The sequence below is a fragment of the Thalassophryne amazonica genome, chromosome 9, assembly GCF_902500255.1.
Source record: "Thalassophryne amazonica chromosome 9, fThaAma1.1, whole genome shotgun sequence".
Taxonomy (NCBI): domain Eukaryota; kingdom Metazoa; phylum Chordata; class Actinopteri; order Batrachoidiformes; family Batrachoididae; genus Thalassophryne; species Thalassophryne amazonica.
The window spans coordinates 37,206,821-37,230,849 of record NC_047111.1 but is presented as its reverse complement, the minus strand read 5'-3'; the positions used below and the strand labels follow the sequence as shown (position 1 = coordinate 37,230,849).

At 41.1% G+C, this 24,029-nt stretch overlaps 1 protein-coding gene across 2 annotated transcripts in view; it reads left to right on the top strand.

Moving 5' to 3' along the window:
- The first annotated feature begins 7,825 nt into the window (after positions 1-7,825).
- Positions 7,826-24,029, top strand: part of tsen2 (TSEN2 tRNA splicing endonuclease subunit) — a 36,539-nt gene continuing 20,335 nt past the window's right edge. For both annotated transcript variants that reach the window (XM_034177884.1, XM_034177883.1), the window contains exons 1-3: positions 7,826-8,119; positions 23,750-23,816; positions 23,907-23,946. In XM_034177884.1, the coding sequence (XP_034033775.1) occupies positions 7,949-8,119; positions 23,750-23,816; positions 23,907-23,946 (278 nt within the window). In that variant the 5' untranslated portion in view covers positions 7,826-7,948. The remainder of the gene's footprint in view (positions 8,120-23,749; positions 23,817-23,906; positions 23,947-24,029) is intronic.

The window sequence follows — 24,029 nt, the reverse complement described above, 5'->3', positions numbered from 1 at the left end:
GTGAAGAAAAAAATAGGTTAAAAAATACATGCTGCAATGGTTCCGTGCACACGGAAACACAACAGCTTTTCCCCAGCATCTACACATCATGCAGCTGGAAAAAAAAAAATTACGTCACCCATGGGATTCGAACCCGCGCCTTCCAAAAGCTCTGATTGGTGTCAGAAACTTTACCAAATGAGCAATCATTGCTGTCCTTTAAAAGGTGCTGAACACTGCCTCATATCACATGGACATATTTAAAAAAAATAAATAAAAATGACGCATCACATGAAAACATTGCATTGTATTAAGCTCCTTTTATCAAGCGGGCAATACAAATATGATGTGTCTGTTCCTCTGTAGATGACCCATGGTCACTGACGTACAGTCATGAAATCACATGAATGAGAAGCAGTTCGCTTGTCTCATTCATGTCCACATCTGCTGATGCATGTCCTGCCGGCCTGCGCGCGTCTTGCCAACACGTGTGTCTTGTGGATGGCGCACTGCAGGACACCGCATCATGTGGAACAGAGCTCACGTGGGTGATGTCACAGTCAGATCGCTTGCTGCGTGTTATGATCTGACGGTCCGTTTCAACCTGGGGGCAGCCTGTCCATGTGCATGCTCGCTTGCTACACCCCGTCGCCACAGTGATATGTTTTTATTTTTGTCCACTTGAGGACAGCAAACAGACACACGCACGTCACAGTGGTCAGTTGTTAGTCCATGTCCATCCAAACACGGTACTGTCCAGCTGGGATGTCCAGAATGACAGATCTCCATGGCTGCTTCTGTCATAGCCGGACCTCCTGTCAGTTCAGCGCACACACCAAAGCCACACTTGTGGGGCACTTAGACAAATTTCACTGCAAGTATGACAGTGATTGTTTGCAGACTGTTGTCATGCCAAGGGTGCGAATGGCCACACATTTTGTAAGTGCCATGCGAACGGTGTTAGATGTTTGTGTGTGTCAACTGGAATTTGGTCGACACCTGCCGCAAGAGCGTTGGATGGGCTCGCACAGCGCACACTCTGTCTTTCAGCCGCTGGTGTACGCAAATAGTTGTAGCAACAGGTGTACGAGGCATTGGAAGCAGCTATGAAATTATATGGCTTGCATACGATTCCTGCTTCATGTGCACTTAATGCGCATGTGTGAAGGGGCACTAAAGCTCCTCCAGATTTCATGGTCTTCTGGCATGGACCTTGGTCTTCAGTTCACCACAGATTTTCAGTGTGATTCACATCAGGGCTTTGTGTAGGCCAGTCAGTAATGTTCACTGTGGTATTGTGGAGGTAGTTCTTCACCAGGAGCAACGTATGTTTTGGGTCATCGTCCTATTGGAAGACAAAGTGCAGACCTAGACCCACTTTTGCTGGTGACTGCTTGAGGTTTTCTTTCAAAATCTTCACATATCCTTCTTCTTCATGATTCCTTCCACCTTGAGGAGATTCCCAGTTCCAGATGCACTGAAGCATCCTCACAGCATAATACTCCCACCGCCGTGTTTTACTGTGGAGATAGTGTTCTTTGGGTCATATGGCTCGCCCTTCTTTCTCCAAACATAAGCAACATCTCTATGATCAAAGAGCTCCAGTTTCATCTCATCTGACCAAAGGACATGCCTCCGATATGCATAATCTTTTTCCAGGTAGTCCTCAGCATACATCAGTCTGGCTTGAAGTGTCTCTTCTGCAAAAGTGGAGTTTTCTTGAACTGCAACTTTGATCATCTACTTTGAGACTACAATTTCCAACTTTTTGTCCTCGTCTGTATTAAAATTCAGCAGCTCTAGAAAAATCTAACAGTCATTGGGTGTACCCCGGTATACGAGGTCTGTTAGAAAAGTATCCGACCTTTTAATTTTTTTCAAGAACTATATGGATTTGAATCATGTGCACTTGCATCAGACAAGCTTGAACCTTCGTGCGCATGCGTGAGTTTTTTCATGCCTGTCGGTTGCGTCATTCGCCTGTGGGCAGGCTTTGATTGAGCACTGGTCCACCCCCCTCGTCGGATTTTTATTGTTTAGGAATGGCGGAGCGACTGCCGCTTTGTTCCATGAAATTTTTTTCAGAAACTCTGCCAGACAGCCAGGTGGAAACCATTTGGAAGATTCAGATGGCTTTCGGTGAAGATTCTATCGGTATCACACAGATTAAGGACCATTAAAACTAGATTAAAACGGCCCGCGGCGGAAGGTGCACCGCGCCTCGAGCGGCCATCAACAGGCTGGAACGAGCAGATCACTTCCAAATTTAAGGCTCTGTTGATGCAGGACGTCGTGTGACTAGCAGAGAAGTTTCAGAAGAGGTCGGGATCAGCACTTTATTGGCACATTCCACTGTTAAAGGAGATTTTGTAATGAAAGACGTGCGGACGGATTCGCGCGTCGGGAAGCAGCCGCTCACAGCCGCTGGACAAACAACACCTCCGTGTTGGAAGTCTCACAGGACAAGTTGGAACATGCCCAGCTGTTAAACAATTTCTCGGACACTCACTCGACTGAAAAGCCACCGAAAGCCGCCTGATATATATATATGGAGAGAGACAGATAGATTAATCCCGAAAGGAAATTTCAGTTGTCATAGCAGCCAGGTCCCTCAAAAAGATAAAAATAAAACAATCAGAAAACCTGAGATAGAAAGACACAGAAATGCAGTGGATATACATACATATATACATACATACATAGACAAACACATCTACGGGCAATTTAATGTGTCCAGTTCACCAAACCTGCATGTTTTTGGTCATGAGAGGAAGTCAGGTAGGAAGAGATCCCAGGACTTTCTCACAGTGAGGCATCAGTGCTAGCCACTAAACTGCCATATTGCCCATTTATTCTAGCCAAAAACTAACATTAATACATATGTAAATACCGTACAACCAGAAAGTATTCATAGCGCTTCACTTTTTCCACATTTTGTTACGTTATTCCAAAACATTATTTTGTTTAGCCTTATTCCAAAATGGAGGAAAATTCATTTTTTCACCTCAAAATTCTGCTCACAACACCCCATAAAGACAACATAAAAAACACATAATTTTTTTAGTAAAAAGAAAAAAGAAAAAAATCTGCACACTTCAGGTCTGTACAAAATAACTTTACTGAAGCTGCAAGTTTTCAGTCTGTAAGACCTTCATTAGGCAGAGTCAGTCCATGTCCATCCAAACACGGTACTGTCCAGCTGGGATGTCCAGAATGACAGATCTCCATGGCTGCTTCTGTCAGAAGAGATAGAGAGAGAATTTTGTTTTAGCAAATTTATTCGAAAAAACAAAACAAAAAACAACTAAGAAATCATACATACATATGTATTCACACCCTTTGCTCAGTACTTTTTTGATGAACGTTTTGCAGCAGTTACAGCCTCACATCTTCTTGAATATGATGCCACAAGCTTGGGGCACCTATGTTTGGGCAGTTTTGCTCATTCCTCTTTGCAGTACCTCTCAAGCTCCATCAGGTTGGATGGGGAGCATGAGTGCACAGCCATTTTCAGGTCTCTCCAGAGACATTCAATCAGATTCAGGTCTCGGCTCTGGCCGGGCCACTCAAGGACATTCAGAGAGTTGTCCTGAAGCCACTCCTTTGATATCTTGGCTCTGTGCTTGGGTCACTGTCCTGATGAAAAATGACCTGTTGCCCCAGTCTGAGGTCAAGAGTGCTCTGGAGCAGGTTTTCATCCAGGATGTCTACGTACATTGCTGCATTCATCTTTCCCTCAATCCTGACTAGTATCCCAGTTCCTGATGCTGAAAAACATCCCTACAGCATGATGCTGCCACCACCATGCTTCACTGTAGGGATGGTGCCTGGTTTCCTCCAAACATGACACCTGGCATTCACACCAAAGAGTTCAATCTTTGTCTCATCAGACCAGAGAATTTTGTTTCTCATGGTCTGAGAGTCCTTCAGGTGCCTTTTGGCAAACTCTAGGTGGGCTGCCATGTGCCTTTTACTAAGCAGTGGCTTACGTCTGGCCACTCTACCATACAGGCCTGATTGGTGCATTGCTGCAGAGATGGTTGTATTGCTGGAAGGCTCTACTCTCTCCACAGAGGAATGCTGGAACTCTGACAGAGTGACCATCAGGTTCTTGGTCACCTGCCTGTCTAAGACCCTTCTCCTCTGATTGCTCAGTTTAGATGGGTGGCCAGCTCTACAAAGAGTCCTTGCGGATCTGAACTTCTTCCATTTATGGATGATGGAGGCCAGTGTGCTCATTGGGACCTTCAAAGCAGCAGAAATGTTTCTGTACCCTTCCCCAGATTTGTGCCTCAAGACAATCCTGTCTCAGAGGTCTCAATTTTGAGCTCAGGCACACGTACATACTTACGTATGTACATGTGATTTCTTAGTTGCTGTTTTTTTAAATTTTTAATAAATTTGCAAAAATCTAAAAAGAAAAAAATAACTGTCATTATGGGGTATTGTGTGTGTAGAATTTTGAGGGGAAAAATTAATTTAATCCATTTTGGGATAAGGCTGTAACATAAAATGTGGAAAAAAGTGAAGCTCTGTGAATACTTTCTGGATGCACTGTAATGTCCCATAGATCTGTCTGCTACCTGTTGGATGGTTTGTGGATGCTGGATTGATGATCAATTAGGAGCAGGTGTGGTTATCAGTGAGACAGACACCTTTTTTGCAAAGAAATGAAAGAAATGTACTAAATTAGAGAAGTTGACCATTATTTCCTGATAGTTTCACAGCAGTTACATTTTAAAACTCAGCTAAAGACGAGGACTCACTGCAGAAAGATTCAGTGTGCTCATGCCTTATGAACGTAATACAGTACTGCATCAATGTAATGTAGGAATGTATTTCAGAAGAACCGCAGAACACAGTGCACACATTATGGTGTGCACCTCTGGCCATGCAAGTACAGGTTTTCTAATCTGTGGCTATTGAGCTCCGTTGTTACTTCCTTCCAAAGCAGATGAGGGTGGTGGTCAACTGGATGCATTCCAGCAACTTCTGCAATGTCACCACCAAAGTAGTGTGGGTCCCGTGGGGTTCCCGTGTATGTCCCTGGTGGGCACAGGTTCCATTTCAATACTGGTGAATTCAGACATCATTTACGCACAGAAAACCCTGAAGCAGACGACTTTGCTCCTGCCGACAATAACAAGTGACATGGTCATAATGGTCGGTGAGAGACACTTCAACCAAGAGTAACGCGAGCTCTACGTGGATTTTTACAGTGAGGCAAATAAGTATTTGATTCACTGTTGATTTTGCAAGTTGTCCCACCTACAAAGAATGGAGAGGTCTGTCATTTTTATCATAGGTACACTTCAACTGTGAGAATTAAATTTATTTCATGCATTTTATTTCATGAAATTTGATCACCTACCAACCAGCAAGAATTGTGGCTCTCACAGACCTGTTAGTTCTTCTTTAAGAAACCCTCCTATTCTGCACTCTTTGTATTACTTGCACCTGTTTGAACTTGTTACCTGTATAAAAGACACCTGTCCACACACTCAATCAATCACACTCCAACCTGTCCACCATAGCCAAGACCAAAGGGCTGTCTAAAGACACCAGGGACAAAACTGTAGACCTGCACAAGGCTGGGATGGACTACAGGACAACAGGCAAGCAGCTTGGTGAGAAGACAACTGTTATGATTATTTATTAGAAAGTGGAAGAAACACAAGATGACTGTCAATCCTCCTCAGTTTGGGCATCCATGCAAGATCTCACCTCATGGGGTAAGGATGAGTCTAAGAAAGCCCAAAACTACATGGGAGGACCTGGTCAATGACCTGAAGAGAGCTGCGACCACAGTCGCAAAGATTACTATTCATAACACACGCCGTGATGGTTTAAAATCCTGCAGGGCAGCAAGGTCCCCCTGATCAAGCCAGCACATGTCCAGGCCCTTTTGAAGTTTGCCAATGGCCATCTGGATGATCCAGAGGAGGCACAGGAGAAGGTCATGTGGTCACATGAGACCAAAATAGAGCTTTTGGTATCAACTCCACTCACAATGTTTGGAGGATGAAAACAACCCCACAAACACCATCCCAACTGTGAAGCATGAGTGTGGAAACATCATTTTTGGGGGTGCTTTTCTGTAAAGAAGACAGGACGACTGTACCGTATTTGAGGGAGGAAGGATGGGGTCCTGTATTGTGAGATTTTGGCAAACATCCTCCTTCCCTCAGTAAGAGCATTGAAGATGGGTCGTGGCTGGGTCTTCCAGTCTTTTTCTAGCCTTACAGGAGTATGCCCATGTCTGCGGGTGTCAAAAGTAACTATCATCCTAAGTCTGAACATGCATTTCTAAAATACTTTCAACTCCAACACCTCCCAAAATTTGATGCATGTGTGTGTGCAACCTAGCAGTGCAATATGTCATTCACAGAAACTCTGAGCACCCCCCTCCACCATTTTATGTTTTTCAGGAAATGTACCTAAATTTACAACATTCGACGGAGGCTATTTTGGTTCCCCCCTCATGGTGCCCTATGTGCAGCAGCGGCACATAGGGCACAGATTGGACCGGTCGTCTGCCTGCATGGATGCCTTCCAGGACCAAAGTTGGTAATGTGGTGTGATGAATACAACAATGTGTGCCACCAGCCCATTTTCCATGACTTGACTTGATACTTCAGCAGAGCAGAATTTTATCAAAATTAGCAACAAGGAAATAGTGAGCTCATATAACCGCTTTGGACCTTGTATAATTCATTCAAATAAAACATCAGAACCTGTGATATCTTATGATTATTATCAGTCACAGATTGACGCAAGTTCTCATTTCACTTTTGTAGCTGTGGCACCTGCAGGAAAGTGCAATTAATGACGCAGTTAAACCTCTCAATTTCATGGATAGCTAGCCTAGAGTGGTCACGGTCGAGAATGGTGACAAACCGGTGTGTGAAGATCACGGTTGACCACAAATATGATCGAGAGTACAATGAGGTAATGTGCTGGACATGTACCATGTAATATGCAAAAAAACAACTCCACCAGCACACCCGTTGCATAACTTTCACACAACCATGACGCTTCTGGAAAACCTCCTGGTAATGTCACAAATGTACAACGTTTTAGGAGCAACTGAAAATCTGTGAAATGCAAGAAATAACCAAAGTGTGTCAAAATTTGCCATGGAATTTTTTTTTTTTTTAAAGTCCCTCCATGATTAAACCAGTTCACAGCACAGTAATGGAATATCGCGATTAATCACACCCTCCCAGACCCTCTAAGGCAGGTGGGGTTCTCCACCTTTTGTAACTTAAGGCCTATGTTTGTATTGTTAAAAAATTTTTTGAGGATCTTTTTGGTTGCTGGTATTTTTTATATATATATATATTATTTTTTATTTTTATATTATTATATTATTTTTTTATATATATATTTAATTACTAATTTTATTTTTCCCTTCATATTTTAGCATTCACTTAGATAATGAGAATTTTCTAAGTGAATGGGCATTAATGCCCATTAATGAGGTCCACAATTATGGCAAATAACAGTATTTTATCTTGATACTTTAAAAAGTTATAACAAAAAAGTGGCCTAAACTGTCAGGCTTACACTCCCGACATATTTAAAATATCACATCTGAATATCTGCAGATGGCTATAACTGTTGTTTTTTATTCTTTGACTCTCTTTCTTATACCATACCTCACAACTCCTGAAAGAAGACAGAAAGCACAAGTTGTACAATAATAATAATAATAATGACTGTAAATTGTTAGACTAATAATAATAAAAACGTCTTCCGGCATGCAGAGGTGACGCAGCGTAACACTCAGCAAACACATGAGGGCAGCACTGCGCCACCGTAACCTTCACACTGTCCAATTAAAAAGGCGAAGAAAAAGTCTACTCGCCTCTTAGCAGTTTCACTTTCTTACAGAAACTGGATCAGCGCACAGTCTTCCCGTTAGAAGATCTCCGGAACCATCGCCCGTTTCCAAACCGGTTCGGGCAGCATGCAGGCGGACTTCCGCGCTCCCCGGCGGCGGTCCCGGGTTTATGAGGAGTACGAGGCTCCGCTGCCGGTGAGCGGCAGAACGGAGGAGCCGAGCAGCTTCCAGGCCCAGCTCATCAACCGGCACGTGCTGGTGTGCCAGCCCGCGCACAGCAGCGCCCTCTACAGCAAGGTCTGGGTGCTTCATTTAGAGATGAAATCCGCTTCGATCCGTTACTATGATTACTGTGAGGAGGAAATTTGCGCATGGAGACGTGTGTCAGTCTGTGTTTGATTGGTAAATGTGTAAAAAAAAAAAAAGTATCAGATATGTGTACAAAAATGTGCAAATGTCTGTGTTAAAAACTCTAAACGTATAATGAGATTTGTAAGTGTTTTAGGATTTGCAAATGTCCATGTAAGTGATGAATTGTCTATTTTGAGATCGGGAAGCAAAATACTTATTTTTCTCACTAGGATTTTTTTGACAGAGTAGAACCCCATCTACAGATTCATATTACACAAATACTGAATGTTTATGAGTTCAATGGTACGAATATTTCATGAGGTGAAAGTTGGAACATACCATTCTTTGAGGCGAAGCTGAGATGAAGCTTTCAACTCATGAAATATATGTTCCATTGAAAGAATGTAAAAACATTCATGATTTGTTTTATATAACAGCTAAAATAGATCCTTGTCATATGATATTATATTAATTTCTAAGCAACAGAAAAGGGACTTATGTTTTGCTGCGTCACTGCTGTTCTGACACCAACAGTCTAACATGAACTTTAAATAGGAGTCCAAAAATAATTCTGATAATGTAGTCTGTGATGCAGCGCACCATCTTCGTGTACTCCCCCCCCCCCCCCCAAAAAAACTGTACTTCCTCAGTGCAGCGAAAAAAATCACATCAGAAATTAGTCCAGCTTTTCATTCTAACAGCTCTTCATGCCTCCAGACGGCTTACAGCGCAGTGGATTTGTGTGTGTGTGTGTGTGTGTGTGTGTGTGTTAGAAGAATTAGCATCTGCAGCAATTACAACCCCAATTCCAGTGAAGTTGGGACGTTGTTTGAAATGTAAATTAAAGCCGAATACAATGATTTGCAAATCCTCTTCAACCTATATTCAATTCAATACACCACAAAGACAAGATATTTAATGTTCAAACTGGTAATCTTTATTGTTTTTGTGAAAATATTTGCTCATTTTGAAATGGATGCCTGCAACACATTTCAAAAAAGCTGGGACAGTGGTATGTTTACCACTGTGTTACATCACCTTTCCTTCTAACAACACTCAATAAGTGTTTGGGAACTGAGGACACTAATTGTGAGTGTCATGATTAGGTATCACATGTGATTCAAATCCATATGGTTTTTGAAAAAAATAAAAAGGTCCGATACTTTTCTAACAGACCTCGTAAAAGGAGCATCCCCAAAAGGCTCAGCCATTCACAAGCAAAGATGGGGTGAGCATCGCCACTTTGTGAACAACTGCGTTAAAAAAATAGTCCAACAGTTTCAGAACAATGTTTCTCAATGTTCAGTTGCAAGGAATTTAGGGATTCCATCATCTACAGTCCATAATATAATCAGAAGATTCAGAGAATTTGGTGAACTTTTTACATGAAAGCGGCAAGGTGAAAACCAACATTGAATGTCCGTGACCTTCGATCCCTCAGGTGGCACTGCATTAAAAACTGACATCATTGTGTAAAGGATATTACCGCGTGGGCTCAGGAACACTTCAGAAAACCATTGTCAGTTAACACAGTTCGTTGCTACATCTACAAGTGCAAGGTAAAACTCTACCATGCAAAGTGAAAGCCATACATCAGCAACATCCAGAACCGCCGCCGCTTTCTCTGGGCCCGAGCTCAATAGAAATGGACAGACGCAAAGAGGAAATGTGTGCTGTGGTCTGATGAGTCCACATTTCAAATTGTTTTTGGAAATCATGGACGTCATGTCCTCCGGACAAAAAAGGAAAAAGACCATTCAGATTGTTACCAGCGCAAAGTTCAAAAGCCAGCATCTGTATGGGGGGGGTGTAGAGAAGCTTGAATCTTCGACTGGACTGGGTTGCTTGACGCGAGGATGTTTCAGTTCAAATCACAGAAGCTTCCTCAGCTAAAATTCTTGCTCTTGTAGTCTGACTTCTGTCTGACCCTTGTCGAGAAGAACAAACAGAAGCCACAAAAGCTGGAGTTTTAAACCTAACCAGACGCCTCCTATCGAGAGGCAGACTGCTATTGGCTAGTGACTAAACAATTGCTTTAATTAGCACCTTTTGTGCTCTAGTTAGCACCCTCCTAAGGACAGGGTAGCTGTCCCTCCTAACGATGGGACTGATGCCTCTCCTGATGACATCAATGACTCATTACCATGAACAAAAGACTGAAACTGCTTAGATCTGAGTACCCCATTGTAAACGGGGTTAAGGCTGGGTTTCAACTGTTTCACATAGAATGCCTCCTTCACCCCTCTCTCAAATCATTTCTTCTCTCTGGCTAAGATTTTAACTTTTTTGTCCTCAAACATGTGGTTAGTGTCTTTAAGGTGGAGATGAACTGCAGACTGAGGTCCACTGGCGCCCTCTCTGCGGTGCTGGTATAGCCTTTTGTGTAACGGTTGCTTAGTCTCACCTATGTAGTGTTTGTTACAGTTTTCCTGACATCTGATAGAATACACTACATTGCTCTGTTTGTAACTAGGGATCCTGTCCTTAGGGCGAACTAATTTCTGTCTCAAGGTGTTAACAGGTTTAAAGTAAACTGGAATTTTGTGCTGTCTGAAGATCCTGTGTAGTTTTTCCCCTACTCCTGCTAAATAAGGGAGAGACACTCCTCTTGTTCTTGTCTCCGTCTCCTGTCTGTTTGGACTCTTTGTTCTCTGGGACTTCTGCACTTTATCCAGGGACCATAGTGGGTACCCACATACTGTGAGGGCTTTCCAGACAAGTTGTTGTTCTTTAGCCCTTCTCTCTGCAGTTGTGGGCACCTGTAGGGCTCTGTGTTGAAGAGTCCTGATCACTCCGAGCTTGTGTTCAAGGGGGTGGTTTGAGCCCAAGGGCAGATATTGGTCCGTGTGAGTGGGTTTTCTGTAAACCCCTGTCTGGAGCTGCCTGTTCTCTCCAATCGTAACATCACAGTCCAAGAAGGCTAAATGGTTGTTTCTGGCATTCTCACGTGTGAATCTGATATTGGAGTCCACCGAGTTGATGTGCTCTGTAAAGTCCTCAACCTCCTGTTGCTTGATTTTAACCCATGTGTCATCGACATATCTGAACCAGTGACTGGGAGAGATGCCCGTGAAAGACATCAAGGCTGTCTTCTCCACTTGCTCCATGTATAGATTGGCCACAATGGGGGATACCGGAGACCCCATCGCACAACCATGGATCTGCCTGTAGTAATTCCCCCTAAACAGGAAATACGTGGTGTTAAGACAGATCTCCAAGAGTTGGCAGATGTGGTCTGGTGTGAGTTTGGTCCTTTCAAGTAGAGACACATCCTCCAGCAGTCTCTGCCTCACAGCTGAGACGGCCTCAGCGGTCGGGATGCAGGTGAACAACGATGACACCATAGTTTTATCTGCCTCCAGCTGAAGGTCCTTGATCTTGTTCACAAAATCTTGTGTGTTCTCCACATGGTGGTCTGAGTTACCCACTAGAGGAGCCAAAATCCACTTGAGGTGCTTGGCCAAATTGTACATGATGGAATCTGTTGTACATACAATAGGCCTGAGTGGCACGTCCTGTTTGTGGATTTTGGGCAGTCCATAGATGCATGGAGTGGCGTCCCCAGGGTACAGTCTGTAGTATGCCTGCCTGTCTGAGTCCCTCTTTCTCCAGGTTTTGGAGGTAGTTAATGATTTTCTTCTTATAGCCGCTTGTGGGGTCTCTCTTCAGACGCTCGTATGTATTGGAGTCACTGAGCAAGTTGTTGATCTTGGCCTCGTAGTCCAATGTATGGGGGGGTGTTAGTGCCCACGGCATAGACAACTTCCACATCTGTGATGGCACCATCAATGCTGAAAGGTACATCCAGGTTTTGGAGCAACACATGCTGCCATCCAAGCAACGTCTTTTTCAGGGATGTCCCTGCTTTTTTTAGCAAGACAATGCCAAGCCACATTCTGCACGTGTTACAACTGCGTGGCTTTGTAGTAAAAGAGTGTGGGTACTAGACTGGCCTGCCTGCAGTCCAGACCTGTCGCCCATTGAAAATGTGTGGTGCATTATGAAGCGCAAAATACGACAACGGAGACTCCAGACTGTTGAACAACTGAAGTCGTACATCATGCAACAATGGGAAAGAATTCCACCTACAAAGCTTCAACAGTTAGTGTCCTCAGTTACCAAACACTTGAGTGTTGTTAGAAGGAAAGGTGATGTAACACAGTGGTAAACATACCACTGTCCCAGCTTTTTTGAAACGTGTTGCAGGCATCCATTTCAAAATGAGCAAATATTTGCACAAAAACAATAAAGTTTATCGGTTTGAACAATAAATATCTTGTCTTTGTGGTGTATTCAGTTGAATATATACTCAACAAAAATATAAACGCAACACTTGTGGTTTTGCTCCCATTTTGTATGAGATGAACTCAAAGATCTAAAACTTTTTCCACATACACAATATCACCATTTCCCTCAAATATTGTTCACAAACCAGTCAAAATCTGTGATAGTGAGCACTTCTCCTTTGCTGAGATAATCCATCCCACCTCACAGGTGTGCCATACCAAGATGCTGATTAGACACCGTGATTAGTGCACAGGTGTGCCTTAGACTGCCCACAATAAAAGGCCACTCTGAAAGGTGCAGTTTTGTTTTATTGGGGGGGATACCAGTCAGTAACTGGTATGACCACCATTTGCCTCATGCAGTGCAACACATCTCCTTCGCATCATCCGTGAAGAGAACACCTCTCCAACGTGCCAAACGCCAGCGAATGTGAGCATTTGCCCACTCAAGTCGGTTACGACGACGAACTGGAGTCAGGTTGAGACCCCGATGAGGACGACGAGCATGCAGATGAGCTTCCCTGAGACGGTTTCTGACAGTTTGTGCAGAAATTCTTTGGTTATGCAAACCGATTGTTTCAGCAGCTGTCCGAGTGGCTGGTCTCAGACGATCTTGGAGGTGAACATGCTGGATGTGGAGGTCCTGGGCTGGTGTGGTTACACGTGGTCTGCGGTTGTGAGGCTGGTTGGATGTACTGACAAATTCTCTGAAACGCCTTTGGAGATGGCTTATGGTAGAGAAATGAACATTCAATACACAAGCAACAGCTCTGGTTGACATTCCTGCTGTCAACATGCCAACTGCATGCTCCCTCAAATCTTGCGACATCTGTGGTATTGTGCTGTGTGATAAAACTGCACCTTTCAGAGTGGCCTTTTATTGTGGGCAGTCTAAGGCACACCTGTGCACTAATCATGGTGTCTAATCAGCATCTTGGTATGGCACACCTGTGAGGTGGGATGGATTATCTCAGCAAAGGAGAAGTGCTCACTATCACAGATTTAGACTGGTTTGTGAACAATATTTGAGAGAAATGGTGATATTGTGTATGTGGAAAAAGTTTTAGATCTTTGAGTTCATCTCATACAAAATGGGAGCAAAACCAAAAGTGTTGCGTTTATATTTTTGTTGAGTATAGGTTGAAGAGGATTTGCAAATCATTGTATTCTGTTACTTACATTTTACACAATGTTCCAACTTCATTGGAATTGGGGTTGTAGCTCCTTCAAATTGTCGTCCATCAGCAAAACAAACTCTGCATGCTAAATGCTGCCCCCACTAGTTGGCAGGGTTTGCTGCGTGCAATGGTACTAAATGTACAGAATCAAATTTGCATGTTAAATGGAACCAAATTGCACGCTAAATGCAATGCAACACAAATGGGCCGAATAATCCATGTCAGGTGATATACAAAGCACCAATGAAATGACAAGGATCCACTCAGCTGTTATATAACAGTTAATATAGTGGAGCAGATATAACATCAATTTACCAGCAAAATCATGCAGATGCTAATACAAGCACCAAATTTCGCATGATGATTCCCCCAAAGTTGGACTTAACCAAATCTGGTCGATTGGACACTTGAAAATTACTTTTGTATAGAAATGCTGTTACTTGATAGATTTGTGTAATATTCATAACAAATTATATGTTACTCATTATAATGCCATCATTAAAATCCAACATGGCATCTGATTTCAAGATGCCACTAAATCAATCTCCAAATCTTTTTTTTTTTTTTCACAAAAATGTCTTATTTGATTTGTTTGAACATGGTGTCAAATTGTTAGTTTTTGAGTGAGCCAAGATGGCGTAAGGACGTTCTCTCCAAGGCTCCTGCAGGCTTTTGGACATTTCACCCTCAAAGACGACATATTGTTGACTTTGTTTTACAAACTTGCTACTTCACAACTTGGGTCACCGAAGGATCGCATAACTTGACAGCAACATGACGGAAAAACTGCAAAGGTTTAAATACAATGGCGCTGCTGAAAAGCACAGCAGACCAAACATGAGGCTGCAGGCGGCAGAGGCTGAGAAAGGAGACGATTCCCAGAGGTCAGTTCTGCCTGGGATGGGTGAGGAGGATGTCAGGGCACAGATTTTAACATCACTGAGAGACGACATAACTCAAATGATAAGAGAAGAACTGAAGAATGCCCTGGCAAGTGATTTTGACGCTCTGAAGGCGGAGGTGCAGGCACTTCGCTCTGACATCGCGAATAACTCTGCTGCCGTGAATACACGATGTGACGCTATTGAAGTGGACGTGCAAGAAGTGAAAAATGACATGTCTATTTGGTCAGATGACACGACTGCACTTCAGTCCACGGTGAAAATGCTCCAAAATGAAGTAAAATCACTATGGGACAAGTATGAAGACATGGAAGGGAGAATGAGGCGAGGAAACATTCGCATCATGGGCAGAGATGAGCAGCCAAACTCCAGCAATCCAAACGAGGTGGCTAGAGTTATTAAACAGGTCTTACAGTTGGACCGTGAGGTGAAGATCGATCGCTCACACCACACACTCGCTCCCAGAAAGCCAGGAGACGACAGACCCCGAGTGATAGTTGCATTATGATGGAGATGCCGTGGATATTTTAAGGCGCGCCAGGGATAAAGCCCCGCTGATGTACAATGGCGAGAGGATCAGCATCTTCCTGGACTACACTACAGCTGTGGCTAAAGCTCGAGCTGCCTTTTCAGATGTCCGGAAAGCTCTTTGCGGACTATTTTATCCAGCAATGTTCAGAATTACCTTCAAGAACGAGAATGTGGAGTTTAAAGATCCTGCAAAGGCCATGGACTACATACAGAACAGTATCCTCTGTGGCACCGAAGTCGACCCTTAATGTCAAGGTTTGGTGTGATTGAATACTATATTACTTTATAAACTAACGCTTGGATGAAGCGGTTTGTTGTGTGAAAAGAATCATAGAGTATCGGTAATGTTAAGTTTGGCTTTTTTTTTTCTTTTTTTTTGTCTTTTAAGATATGTTGAGTGATTTACAGAGTTTTGTTTCTGTAAAAGGGTATTGTGCATTTTTGGTTGTTTTAAGGTACTTTATAACAGGTCTGCAGGGGCCTGAGCTTCATTGTTTTTCCTTAGTTTTTGTTTTGCTCCCATCCCATTAGTGCACACAGCCCTTCTAGTGGACTGCATTTTGTGCTGCTTTTATAGTGGCTAGGGACCTAAACCCACCTTTTTGCATTTCAGATGTTCAAGTTATTGTTAATAATTTTGTTTTCTGCGTTCTGATCCCACTGTTCCTCGGGGATCTAATATTGCTTAAAAGAACAACAGAAATTTTGTTTACATCGGATTTGATCTCTTCAAGTACAAAGATGTCTTATATTTACAGTTCGTATTTGTTTGGGGTAACTTTTCCTTACATATTGCCACTGTTAACTCTCATTCCGCACACCTCTCTTCCACTCTGCTGCCCATTATCCAAAGCAACTCATCCAATGCCTGATTATACTCATATAAGGTCTGAGTTATGAGCCCACTGACAATTGTAAGTTACAGTGTGAGGGGTTTGAATAACCCACTTAAAAGGAAGAAAATATTATTTCAGCTTAAACATTTTAAATGTCAAGTGGCATTATTACAAGAGACACATTTATCAGATATGGAGCATTTAAAACTGAAGAAATCCCGGGCAGACAAGGTTTATTACTTATCTCATCGCTCTGGCAAAAGACGAGGGGTTGCAATACTGATCCATAGACAAGTTAATTTTACCGAAACATTAATACACAGAGATGCAGAGGGCAGATTTATCCTTCTGAATGGATTGTTAGATGGCATACCTGTCTCCTTTTGAATGTATATGGCCCAAACGAGGATCAACCTGGATTTATAAAGTTAGTATTTAACAAGATTAATGAGTACAGCTCTGGTCTTACTTATGGGGGGAGATTTTAATTGTGTAATGTTTCAACTAGACAGGCAACCCCCACCTAAAACACCCATATCTAAAATGGGAAAGATCCTGAAACATTTGTCTACAGAAGCAAGTATTGTTGATATCTGGAGAACAAAATTCCCAAGACAAAGAAATTTTACATTTTATTCAAATCGACATGCATCATACTCAAGGATAGATTACCTTTTTACTCCCAAAGCTGAAATGCATAGAGTTCAGGATATAACTTTTATGCCCATTACACTTTCTGATCACGCTCCAGTTGTGCTCCGGTGGGATATAGGCTTGATGCCAATTTCTTGGAGATTGAACGCCTCTCTCCTTAATGACAAAGATTTCATTGCCCTTATCAAAACAGAGCTCAAGAATTATGTTGATACAAACAACACACCTTTCACCTATAGTGCTGTGGGATTGTGCAAAAGCTTATTTAAGGGGGTGCATAATTTCTTATGCTTCAGCAAAAAAGAGGCAAAAGATGGCTAAAAAGGTAGAATTGGAGAATAAAATTAGAGACCTAGAGCAAAAGCATAAACGAGCAATGGCACCTAATCTTACTGCTGACCTTATTGTGGCCCGTAAGGAACTCCAAGAGTTGTTATCTGACAAGATAGAAGGAAATTTGCGATTTGCTAAACAGCAGTATTATGAGCATGGAAATCGGGAAAGTAGGCTTTTGGCTTTTAAATTACAAAAACGGCAATCTTCTAATATCGTTCATAAATTGAAATTGGGGAATAAATGTATATTTAAACCACATGAAATAGCTGAAGCTTTTGCAAAGTTTTATACATCTCTCAGGATTCTGATGCCTGTTCTGATGATTCAAAAATAGCGGATTACCTTCAAAGTATTAATGTAACTTATCTATCCGAGACTGATGCCATGTATTTGGATCAACCAATTCGAGATTATGAAATTAAGCAAACAATCACCCGTCTCAAAAACAACAAATGCCCTGGTCCGGATGGATTTATAAATGAATTTTATAAATGTTTCCATGAAGAACTCACGCCAGTTCTCTTAAATTCATACCATTATTCACTAAGCATCAAAACAATGGCTTCAGAAGCAACATTGATAGTGCTGCTTAAAGAAGGTAAAGACCCGACATACTGTAGCTCTTATAGACCATTATCTATGTTAAATCGAGATGTTCGTATTCTGACAGCTATACTGGCACGACGATTGAATGACTTGATACCTAAAATTATTCATCCGGACCAAACAGGTTTTATTGCCGGGAGACATTATGGGAATAACTTAAGATGCCTGCTTAATATCATGTCACATCAAAAACAGAGTCAAACTACGACAACAGTTCTATCTTTGGATGTCCAAAAGGCATTTGATTGAGTCTCATGGAAGTACTTAATTCAAACATTAAAAAAGTTTAAATTTGGCCCTAAATTTATACAACCCCTGGCAAAATTATGGAATCACCGGCCTCGGAGGATGTTCATTCAGTTGTTTAATTTTGTAGAAAAAAAGCAGATCACAGACATGACACAAAACTAAAGTCATTTCACATGGCAACTTTCTGGCTTTAAGAAACACTATAAGAAATCCGGAAAAAAAATTGTGGCAGTCAGTAACCGTTACTTTTTTAGACCAAGCAGAGGGGGGAAAAAAAATATGGAATCACTCAATTCTGAGGAAAAAATTATGGAATCATGAAAAACAAAAGAACGCTCCAACACATCACATCACTAGTATTTTGTTGCACCACCTCTGGCTTTTATAACAGCTTGCAGTCTCTGAGGCATGGACTTAATGAGTGACAAACAGTACTCTTCATCAATCTGGCTCCAACTTTCTCTGATTGCTGTTGCCAGATCAACTTTGCAGGTTGGAGCCTTGTCATGGACCATTTTCTTCAACTTCCACCAAAGATTTTCAATTGGATTACGATCCGGACTATTTGCAGGCCATGACATTGACCCTATGTGTCTTTTTGCAAGGAATGTTTTCACAGTTTTTGCTCTATGGCAATATGCATTATCATCTTGAAAAACGATTTCATCATCCCCAAACATCCTTTCAATTGATGGGATAAGAAAAGTGTCCAAAATATCAACATAAATTTGTGCATTTATTGATGATGTAATGACAGCCATCTCCCCAGTGCCTTTACCTGACATGCAGCCCCATATCATCAATGACTGTGGAAATTTACATGTTCTCTTCAGGCAGTCATCTTTATAAATCTCATTGGAACGGCACTGAATATGACTTTCATCCAGTCATCCACAGTCCACGATTGCTTTTCCTTAGCCCATTGTAACCTTGTCTTTTTCTGTTTAGGTGTTAATGATGGCTTTCGTTTAGCTTTTCTGTATGTAACTCCCATTTCCTTTAGGCGGTTTCTTACAGTTCGGTCACAGACGTTGACTCCAGTTTCCTCCCATTCGTTCCTCATTTGTTTTGTTGTGCATTTTCGATTTTTGAGACATATTGCTTTAAGTTTTCTGTCTTGACGCTTTTATGTCTTCCTTGGTCTACCAGTATGTTTGCCTTTAACAACCTTCCCATGTTGTTTGTATTTGGTCCAGAGTTTAGACACAGCTGACTGTGAACAACCAACATCTTTTGCAACATTGCATGATGATTTACCCTCTTTTAAGAGTTTGATAATCCTCTCCTTTGTTTCAATTGACATCTCTCGTGTTGGAGCCATGATTCATGTCAGTCCACTTGGTGCAACAGCTCTCCAAGGTGTGATCACTCCTTTTTAGATGCAGACTAACAAGCAGATCTGATTTGATGCAGGTGTTAGTTTTGGGGATGAAAATTTACAGGGTGATTCCATAATTTATTCCTGAGAATTGAGTGATTCCATATTTTTTTTTTCCCCCTCTGCTTGGTCTAAAAAAGTAACCGTTACTGACTGCCACAATATTTTTTCCCTGATTTCTTATAGTGTTTCTTAAAGCCAGAAAGTTGCCATTTGAAATGACTTTAGTTTTGTGTCATGTCTGTGATCTGCTTTTTTTTCTACAAAATTAAACAACTGAATGAACATCCTCCGAGGCCGGTGATTCCATAATTATTGCCAGGGGTTGTAGATTGGATTGAAACAATATATTCTCTACCACAAACGGCTGTTAGAGTTAACGGATTTCAGTCTGCAAGGTTTACTATGGAGCGTGGTTGTCGCCAAGGATGTCGGCTGTCACCCTTGCTCTTTGCTATTAGTATTGAGCCACTTGCTCAACTTATAAGAGGTGAGGATAACATCAAAGGAGTATTAATTGGTGATGAAATTCATAAAATATCCTTGTACGCTGATGATGTTCTTCTGTATGTGACAGATCCTTTAACTACAATTCCATGTTTACTGGAAAAAAATATCAGTATATGGGTATTTTTCTGGGTATAAACTTAATGTCGATAAAACAGAGGCTATAGATGTTGTCGGTGACATCCCACCGGAGCCAAAACAGCAAAGTGGCTTTTGTTGGCCAAAAGAAGGCATAAAGTATTTGGGTATCTGTATTCCCTCCTCACTGGACGCATTATTTGATGCAAATTACGGAAAAATAATTACTACCATAAAAAGGGATTTAGATCATTGGTCAGCCTTGCCCCTTTCTCTGCTAGGTCGGGTAGAATCCATTCATATGAATGTCCTTCCGAGATTTCTTTGTTTCAAATGTTACCTGTTGGAATACCCAAAACAACATTTGAAGAAATGGATAAAATCATTTTGAAATTTATTTGGCAAGGTAAGTGCCCCTGGATAAAATATAAAACACTACAAAGACTTAAAGAAGCAGGGGGTGTGAATCTTCCTAATCTCAAATATTACTTTTGGGCAGCACAATTAAAACCCTTGATTTCATGGATTCAAAATGATGATCATACAAGATGGGTGGGTATTGAACAAACAGTGTGTTCTGAACCTTTGCAAGCATTATCGTTCATTGATGCTCCTGTTAAAGGTTTACCATAACCACTCTTGATATATGGAAGAAAATAAGAATTGCCTTTAAGCTTCCAACTAATGTCTCTATTTTGTCTAATATTGCGTATATTAAATCCTTCACACCAGTTACTTTGGATGCAGGCTACCGGAAAGTGGCAGATCATGGTCTTACTTATGTCCATCAGCTAATAGATAAGAATGGGCTATTGTCATTTGAACAGTTAAGACAACAGTCAGAACTTCAAAAGAATTATTATTATTTTTATTTTTTTAGATACCTTTAAATAAGGTCCTTTTTGTTATCCCACAAAGACTGGGAAAAAGTGATCGATCCTTCACCTATTGAACATTTTTTTAAGTCAAATTCAAAAGCACAAAGGGGATAAGAAAATAATCACAAAGTTATATGAAATTTTCATTTCTATGGTTCAAAACAAGCCTGTTCAAGCAAAACAAAGATGGGAGACAGAGTTGGGACAAATCATCTCTGATGAAAACTGGAAGATGGTGTGCTCAGTTGCTCATAAAACCACAAACTCAAATATTTGGAGAGAATTCAAATGGAAAATATTCAGCAGATATTTCAGAACCCCAGATATTGTCGCAAAAATGACTCCTAATGTTCCAAGTTTGTGCTGGAGAAATTGCGGAACAGAGGATCCCAATCACACAAACATTTTTTGGTCATGTCCCAAATTACAGTGCTTTTGGGATGAGATATATAAGGCAATCAACCAGATCCTCCGTGTTGCAATACCAAGGGTCTTAACAGTGGCAATACTTGGTATCACTCTCCCTGGAGTGCAGGGAGGAGCTGCAACATACCTCTTGCACATTTTGTTTACAACAGCATTGAAATGTATCACCTTGTCTTGGAGGCAAGTGGAACCACCCTCTTTCAACACTTGGGTCCAAAAACTGACAGAACTTTACCATATGGAGAAGATAAGTTATTTATTAAAACTTCAGTTACAAATATTCAAATTGCGATGGCCACCAGTGGAATTTTTGTTAATGTGAAAGTATAATTTGAAGTGTTTGTCTTGTTTGTACCTTTTTGAAGAATGTCCTGTACTAATTGTTCTGTTGTTTTAAAAATCAATAAAATCTAAGTTAAAAAAAAATTGTTGGTTTTCAAGCATGCCAGATTAAATTTACGTGTTCCAATAAAAATATGACACTCTCAGTGGCATACATTTGCATTTGGCTATGTGGACTGCTGGAATTAAAAATAACCACACAGGACAGCCAACCCTAAATTTAATAGGCCTACATGCAGTAGTTTAAAGAGATTAAGGCTTTAAAAATGTGCTGGATGGAAACCATTGATACTAAATGCAATAAACTTCATTCTAATTTGTAACATAAGCAAAATAAAACACAAGCAACATAAATACAATTTAAAATATAACAAAATTTAATTTGACATCAATATAATTTTAATCAAATAAGAGACTTTCTATGTCATAAGTGATTTTTGATCAGCCATTTTGGTAGCCATCTTGGAAAATGGCCACCATCATTAATTTTCAAGTGGTCAATCAACCAGATATGAAGATTTACCAGATACGCTGACATGTTGATTCTCATGAATTTGGTGCTTGTACCACAAAATGGATGATGAAAATGGATTTTTTTTTTTCTTTTTTCTTTTCATTGCCATTATCTGCTCCACTAGTATTCTGCTGTTTGGGACGAACACCATTTAAGTGACATGACCAGCTGAAGATTTGGACAAGAAAATAATCGGCACAGAAGTAGTGGTGTCATGGATCACAAAACCCACGGTTCAGAATGGATCATGATTTTTCCCTCATGGTATGAATCATTTTTGGGTCAGCAAAAAAAACAAAACAAAACACCTTGCTGTCCATTAAAAAAAAACAACAACAAAAAAACAAAAACTTGAAGCACAATTAAATGTTGAAATAATATATTCAAATATAATGCTTAAATGTTAAATTCCAATATGAACTGTATCAGTAAATAAAAAATAACCTTAGTTAAAATCATAAAAAGTAATAAAAAAAAGAAATGGAACAAGGCGGCTCTAAGTTTATAACTTATAATACATTTGTTTTGGGGGTTCAGTGGGCTTTCAACCACCTTGACTCCATACACGAGTTGGGCATTGCACTTGATTAACTTGGCTCACAACAGCACAAGGAAGAGGTGATGGACTCGTGGTCCTCAATTTTTTGTTTATTCTTAATTTTTTGTCCTTAATTTGGTCTTTAATTTTATGTTTACTATTTGTTTATTTGGGACATGTTTTCTGTCTTTGGACGTAGAAGTGCGCCGAGCCCGCAGCAGGCTGTCTCTAGCGGACCACAAGGTGGGGCAGTCTGTCTGCTTTTAACAGGCTCTGTGAATGTGCACATTGGTTTTACTGCAACTGCCTTGACATTTATGCAGTTATTATTTTCAAAACAAGTCACTATGACAATAAATGTGGATTTCACACTTTTGTGTAAACTTTGCAATTAATCCACGGTTTACATGCATGCCGGACCATACGGATCAACTATGATCCATTAGATCACACCACCAAGAGCTACAAGCAATGACTAATGTTGCAGTTGTATGCCTTTTCTAATTGGACCAACCTCCGTTTCCACACATTCAGTCAGAGCCGTTTGCTTTCATGCCATGTTTTAGCATTACTGTGACACAACAGGAATCTCCTTGTTCTTCAAGCACTTTACAGAGTTCCTCGTTTGCTTCATCAGAGCACCCATTTCATGACTTTTGAAGGAAGAAGAGGTCCTGCTCTCTGGATGTTTCAGTGCATGTTGGTGTTTGGTTCTGGAATAGATGCCATTGGTCTGAGGTTGTTTGGATACTGCAGGAATTTTGTGGTTTGGGTCTGGGATGAGTATTCCTCTTCCATCACAATCTTTGTGGACACAAAAGAAATCAGATGAGCTGTCTAAGAGAAGGAAAAAAGTGATGAGCTTGGAAAGGAACTCGTCAAAGAGCTGCTATTCCAAGTTTTAAGTGTAGCACGCCAACAAAATTCATACAAATCAGTGTGTTTGTGTCATTGACATAATTGATGTTTTGTTGCAGTCCTACAAACAATTCTCTTTGCTCACGCTAGCATACCAGGGGTTTGTAAATGGTCATTTTGAGAATGTTACTTCACAGCCTGCTGTCAGAACCTTGTAACTACAGCTTTTGTAAATGAGTAAAAATGGTGGGTGGCCATGTGGCTGATGTTTCGTAAGCCCTCTCTGAGGACTGGAACCAGTCTGGAACAGTTTGATCTCGAGTGTTGAAATTGCCATCGTGACAGTTAAGTTGCCAACATCATAATTAAGAAAGCAGGAAAGAGATCAATACATCACAATTTTAGTTAATAAAAAGCTTTAAAGAAGCTTGTTTTAATGTGTTGGTTTGTTTTTGTTTTTTTTTCTTTTTCTGTTGAAGGGTTATTTCGGGAAAGGTGTCCTGTCTAGAGCCCGACCAGACTACAGTATCTCCAGTCAATGGGAGGGTGAGTTTAGATCCAAACAGCAATATTAAAATAAGTTTCTTCCTGTCGGTCGTGCTGTCATCGTCAGTTGTCTTTTGCTGTCTGTTGCAGAACATGGAGGTCTGTTACTTCCTGTCATTTCCCAATCCAGGTGAGAAAGTATTGTCTCTTCAGATATTATCCATTTGTTTTAACACACAAATTAAGAGTTAGCTCACCTCCTCATCCTCTGCT